At 31.7% G+C, this 7,496-nt stretch overlaps 1 protein-coding gene across 1 annotated transcript in view; it reads right to left on the reverse strand.

Moving 5' to 3' along the window:
- The window catches only part of LOC149180744 (immune-associated nucleotide-binding protein 1-like), a 226,444-nt gene extending 219,775 nt beyond the window's left edge, over positions 1-6,669 (reverse strand). The window contains exon 1 of the mRNA XM_089416262.1: positions 6,292-6,669. Coding sequence (XP_089272388.1) covers positions 6,292-6,532 — 241 coding nt within the window. The 5' untranslated portion in view covers positions 6,533-6,669. The remainder of the gene's footprint in view (positions 1-6,291) is intronic.
- Positions 6,670-7,496: the final 827 nt, after the last annotated feature.

The raw sequence follows: 7,496 nt of genomic DNA on the forward strand, positions 1-7,496 counted from the left end.
GGCTTACCACATACAAATTGACATAGAAAAATACTTCCAAGCTAATTTTCACCATCATCTCACCTAGAAAATGGGGTTATTAACACCTTAGCAACCACAACACTAGGAATTTCAGATAGGAACCATTTAAACATTGATATGGCCCATGTCCTTGACGTTTTCGAGAAAAATGGCTACCCTAAGAACCAAGGAAATATAACATTCAATAATGAGATTAAAGGACCTACATCAAAATATGATATGAGAAATGTCGTCTACAAGATCAATTTGGCTTAAATTCAAGGAACTAATAATAAAATCTCCCATATCCTCAAGAAGAAAAATATCACCACTGCCTTTAAACTTAATAATACCATTGGTACCCACCTCAAACGTGACAAATATTCCATTGATCCCACCAATAAAAAGTTGCATACCTAATCCATTTCTCATGGAGCAAACTAGTCACCCCACAATAATTAGAATACAAGAACATTGTGTTGACATAAAAGACAATAGTTGCAGCTCCTTAGCTCTGAGTGGACACTGTTAGAAAACAAAACATCACATTTGTATGGAAAATGCAAGAATCTTGGTGAAAGTTGACCAATATTACCACAATAATTGAAATCGAGAAACACCCTAATAACCTCTAGAAAGATGATGGATGGAAAATTAGTAAGATTTTGATTCCCACCCTCACCTTAAGATCCATTCCCAACTAATCCTTCCTCTCTCTTATGCCTTTTGTTTTTCTCTCTTTTATGGTTTCTCTCTTTCTCAATCTCTCCTTTTCCTCTTTGTGGTAGTATATATGTGTAGGACCAAACATCATATGTACATTAATAAATATAATATAGGTATTATATTTCATTTCGTAGATAGGGAAGAAACAACAACCACATCTAGACATTTTGGCACTACTATAGAAGCAACAAGTTGTGTTCAGTGGCATTCCCCCACAATGTCCACCAGATAGAGGGTTTGAGCATACTATATTTATATGTTTGAACCTTAATTAATATATTTATTTATTTATATTAATTATGGTTATTTACATATATTTTTAGTAATTAATATTTTTACTATTATTAATATAAATTGTAGTTATTTACATATTTTTTTATATTAATTAATATTACCTATTACCCTTTCTATTTATTACTACTTGGCATTATCATATTTTTTCTCACATTCTCATTATGATGATGAACCTCATGAGGAGGTTCAAAATTTCAATAATATAAACTATCGTGCCATCTATAGAGAATAAAATTCCCAAATAAACTCAAATGGAAGAAGCCTCAAATGTAACATTAGCCAAAAACTAGTATTATTACAATAAAAATACATTAATACCTGACCAAATTCACTAATGGCACAATATGAATTAGTCTTGGGAAAATAGGAGGGTTACACAATTCTCAACAACCTCTTTTAATTAGAATTAAGGACACACATAGATGTCATTTGGTTTCTAGATGCTTAATATAGTTGACCATGGCCACAACATAGAAATGAGTGGCTCTTTGAATACCCAGCTCAAATACAATTGAGATGTGTTTTATGATTGGAGTGGATTTACAAATTTCGATCCTAAATACAACTAAGAGTTGGTATATAGATTCCAAGTGCTAATATAGCTCATCTAAATACATATAAGAGAGTGTATATACATCTAACATCAACACAAGTTGACCTTAACTAAGAAATTAGCACCCATAGAAAATTTCTTTCTAAGTGTTCCCTATGCACAATTGTAAGGTGCTTTCATGGTGTGTTAAGGACACTTATTTAGTTATATAGTCCCATTCTTGTACCATAGAAGGGAGTTAAAAAGCACTAACTAAATATAAATTTAACTAACTAATATGATCAATGCATGAAATGTGTAGAAAGTGAGTGGGATTATGGATACCCAACTTGAATATAGCTCAACCAAATAGGGATGATTGGTTTTATAAATTCTAATTGCAAAATATTGTTAACCTTATTCATAATAGAAATAGCCCTCTTTAATATAAACCTTGGAGAGAAGGAATTAAATCAAAGTTTACCCTTTTATAGGTAAATGCAAGCTAAATAGTGAAGATGTGGTCTACCTTGACTATGATATATTCCACACTAATACAAGTCTATAATTTGATGAAGTTATCCTCTAGTAGAGGTATAAAGGAAATATCAAGCCTAACACATGTTAATCCACTAAATATACAAAGAATGGTATAGGTTATCACTAAAATTGACTTTAATTAATGCAATACATCTTCTTACGTTCCAAACTTGAATTTTAAATATTACAATGCCCTCTAAGAAAGCAAAACGTTATGAACAGATAGGAAGATTTTTCAATGTGACCACAACAATAATTCATTTCACACTAGGTAGGATCTTTTTTGGCACATTGGGGACCTTAAAAATTATTGTTTTAGATGGTTTCTTTAGAATAAGGTGAATGGTGAAATTTAAAAGGAGAAATTCTTATCTAATTGGGTTATGGAGTTAAAAAATAAAAAATTAGAACTCGTGTTTAAACTCATAAGGGATGTTCACAATTGTTGTTATGCCATGTTGAGACCATAAGAGAAAAACATGTAATAGAACAACTAATAAGAGTTAAGTCATGCAATAAATGGAGAGAATAATATCATTCCACAAAACACTCATGGTAGCAAAAGTTTGCTAAAGAGAGAAAATTGCAACAACAATGAAATGAAAAGAAACCCTCAAACAACAATGTTTTAGTAAAACATTGTTGAAAAATTTGTTAGGGAATGAATTGGTAGCCAAATGAGAAAAATTAAACCATAAACTATAGAGAATAGTAAAGGGATAAGTTGATTTAATCATAAAACACTTTAATGAAGAAATGATGCCCACAAGCTAAAGAATAATCAAGATTACAAAATAATTATTAAAAAATAACTTTTAAATGTATATTTATAAATAAATGAGGAAGTAAAATACCCTCTAAAGAGTGTATTGATTAAGGTGCTCTTAACCAAAACCTAATATTACAATAAAAGTTTACACTAGCACAACCACGTAAATAAATGGGGTTGATAAACGCCAATATGCGTATATCAACAACATTTATTACTATTTCTTTATATAATAATAATATTAATTAAAAAAACTAATTATTAATATATAATTTATTAATTATAGATTATAAATGATTTATTTATATAATATTATTATTAATTAATATAAATAAATTAATAATAATAAAATTAATTAATAAGAAATAATTAATTTTTAATTATTTCTTCTTCTTTTTTTAATTACTTCATTTTCTATTTAAAATTAATTAAACAATAAATTAAATATGATTATAGATTATTAAGAAATAATATTAAACCCAAGGAACCACAATTAACCATGGTTGATTTTCATATTGAGACAATCCTTGAGACAATGCGACATTCGACCACCGTTGACCATGGTTGACCATGGCCTGCTATGATTGACCATTGTTGATCATGATTGATAGAATAAACCCAAGGGAATAATAAACCCAATGGATTGATATTATAAACCCTAGAGATTAATAAACCCAATGAATTAACACTAAAACTCTACGGGAATAATAAAACCAAGGGATTAATACTAAAACCCCGAGGGATCATTAACCCAAGGGAATAAGATTAAACCAAAGGGAATAAGATTAAACCCAAGGGACTAATATTATAAACCCAAGAGATATAAACATTAAGACAAAAATTATACACTAAAATAAATATGGTTGAGCATGATCAAAGAGACTTTAATAAATGTTGATCATGGCTCATGAAATTCAATCATGTTTGATTATGGTTGACCATCGTTGACCATGGATAATCATGGTTGACCATAAATACATCGACCATTGGTGACTATGGTTGAACATAAATACATTGACCATGGTCGACCAAATTCAAGCATGATTAGCCATCACTGATCATGGTTCACCGTAGAGACATTGATTAACCATTATGACCATGGTTGATGATGGTTTATAAACACTAAAATAAACATGGTTGACCATGGCTAAATTTCATATTGAGACAATCCTTGTCACAATGTGACATTGGACCATGGTTGACCATGGTTGATTTTCTTATCAAGACAAACTTTGTCACAATGCGACATTGGACCATGGTTGATTTTCATATCAAGACACTCTTTATCACAGTGTGACATTCGAGCATGGTTAACCATGATTGACCATGGATGACCATGTTTGATTTTATAAAACATGGTTGACCAATGCTGACCATGATTGTCCATGGTTGACCATGATTAACATATTGAGAAAATATTTGTCATTATGCGATGTTGGACCATGGTTGACCATGATTGATATTATAAACCTAAGCGAATAATAAACTCTAAGGATTAATACCAAAAACCAAAGGGATTATAAACCTAAGGAGATAAAATTAAACTCTAGGAATATGAACCCTTAGATTAATAAACCCAAGGGATTGATATTATAAACCCAAGGGATAAAAATTATAAACTGAAGGTATATAAACCCTAAGATAACTATTATAAACCCTAAAATAAACATGATTGACCATGGGTGATTTCCATATTGAGACAATGTGATGTTGGACTAGGGTTGACAATGATTCATTTTCATATCGAGACAATCCTTGTCACAAAGTGACATTGAACCATGGTTCATTTCCATATTGACACCATCTTTGTCACAATATAACATTTGACCATGGTTGACCATGGTAGACCATATTCAAGCATGATTAACCATCGTTGATCATGGTTCACCATAGAGACATTCATTAACCATTATGACCATGGTTGATGGTTTAAATAAACCCTAGGTATTAATACTAATAACCTAAGGAATTATCAACCTAAGGGGATAAAATTAAACCCTAGGAATATGAACCCTTAGATAACAATTTTAAACAGAGGATTGACCATGATTGACCATGGTTGACCACGATTGTCCATGGTTGACCATCATGGTTGATCATGATCAATGGTTTCTTTAGAATAAGGAGAGATGAAATTTAAAAGGAGCAATTCTTATCTAATTGGGTTATGGAGCTTAAAAATAAAAACTTAGCACTTGTGGTGAAACTCATAAAGGATGTTCACCATTGTTGTTATGCCATGTTGAGATCATAAGAGAAATGCATCTAATAGAACAACTAATAAACCTTAAATAATGCAATAAATGGAGAGAATAATAACATTCCACAAAAGCACTCATTAAAGAGAAAAAATATGGTAGCACAAATTTGTTAAAGAAAGAAAATTACAACAACAATGAAATGAAAAAATAATCCTCAAACAACAATGTTTTTGTAAAACATTGTTAACCATATAAGAGAAATTAAACCATAAACCATAGAGAATAATAAAAATATAAATTGCTTAAGCATAAAACACTTTATTGAAGAAATGATACCCTCCAAAAAAAATGTTAACTACCGGCATATTAATTGATTAAGGTGCTCTTAACCAAAACCTAATATTACAATTTACGTTTACATTAGTGCCTAACTAGAAGCTTCCGTTACATATATAAGTTGTTTGAATCCACGTGTCAGGATTACACTTGCTTCCGTTAGATATATGAGTTGTTTGAATCCACGTGTCAGGATTACACTTGAGTAAAATAAAGTCCTATTTGATTTTTTGATGGGCATTATTTGTTCCTTACAATTTGTTAATTATAAAGGTTATTTGATAAAATTTCAAACTAAATACAACTGGATTTAATATTTTCAAAAATATATTATAAATTAATAGTCAATCCTATTTTTGTACTAAACCATTGAAGCTTTAATAATTATTATGTATATATAACCAGATTCACTAATGATAAAATGATACATATTTTCAAAAATTATCTGAATATCATAAGTGCTTACGGAAGATATCAATTTCATTTTCTAAACCCGAGTTCCAAAAGAGAAGCTTTGATAATTGTTATCTAGCTCTATATATATATAACCAGATAAAATGATTCATATTTTCAAAAATTATCTGAATATCATAAGTGCTTACGGAAGATATATCAATTTCATTTTCTAAACCCGAGTTCCAAAAAAGAAATCACAAGCCATAGAACTTGTGTTTTTTCGTCACTGTCCAAATGCTAATATGAAATCTTCTAGAACCTCAGAATGTTGGAAAATAAAATATTCAGCCATTGAAACCTCTCAGAAGCCAGCAAATAAAAAGGAGAATGATCGGAACATCCCTTTTCAATACAATATAAAAACAACATTAATATAAATATTCAACCAAGCCTGGTTTGAAGCACATTAAATAAAAAATATAAAATAAGATCCTGACCTGGCGTATCTATGACATTCAATGTTCTGCCTTCTTTGGTCGTGACTCGTTCGATTTGACAAGTTGTTGTAACAGGGGCAGATCTGGAAAGAGACTTAAACGGCTTGTTGTTGCCTTGAGGGATGGAATTAGCAGCTGCACTTACAACGATGGAATTAGCAGTTGCACTTTTACCATTGCCGGTTTTCCCCAGCAATACCAAATTGGTCACCCCACTAGTAGGTCTTCCACTTCCTTCCATTCTCTCTTTTCACCAACTAATGACACCACCAGTGAATGTCAAAAACGTTATAATGGCTTCCCAGATAACGCAGCGCCAAGGCCCTTAGCTCAGAGATACAACGACGAAGCACTTTGTCGCCCTTTATAACGTTCCAAATCCTCCAAGTAAGCGAATCGCTCTTTATAACATTCCACAATCTTGAACTCAATACGGCGTAGCCAATCAGTTCGTAAGCCAACCACCCTTTATAAAATTCTCCCACCCTTTTTGATATTCCAGTTTCCGTGATAACTGAACACCACGTAGCGAATCACTTTGCTGCTGCCCAATTGCCCTTTATGACATCAACCATTCTTTAACTGAGTACGTCAGAGCGAATCACTTGGTAGCCGAATAACATTCCAAATGCTTTAACAGATTAAGACATAGCGACTCAATTTGTAATCCCGTATCAGTAGGTCAAATCCACAGTAGCTATAAACAAATATAAGAAACTGAATGAACAGCGAGTTAAAGCATTTAAAAATATTCAGCCATTTCCTACACATATGCCCTTTCGATAAGGTGTAACCGCTGTATGATAGATTCTAATCACTTTGCTGCTGCCCAATTGCCCTTTATGACATCAACCATTCTTTAACTGAGTACGTCAGATCGAATCACTTGGTAGCCGAATAACATTCCAAATGCTTTAACAGATTAAGACATAGCGACTCAATTTCTAAGCCCGTATCAGTAGGTCAAATCCACAGTAGCTATAAACAAATATAAGAAACTGAATGAACAGCGAGTTAAAGCATTTAAAAATATTCAGCCATTTCCTACACATATGCCCTTTCGGTAAGGTGTAACCGCTGTATGATAGATTCTAATCACTTTGCTGCCCAATTGCCCTTTATGACATCAACCATTCTTTAACTGAGTACGTCAGATCGAATCACTTGGTAGCCGAATAACATTCCAAATGCTTTAACAGATTAAG

The sequence above is a fragment of the Pinus tabuliformis genome, chromosome 3_2, assembly GCF_031772625.1.
Source record: "Pinus tabuliformis cultivar Carrire ecotype Pingquan chromosome 3_2, CPIR1, whole genome shotgun sequence".
NCBI classification, from domain to species: Eukaryota; Viridiplantae; Streptophyta; class Pinopsida; order Pinales; family Pinaceae; genus Pinus; species Pinus tabuliformis.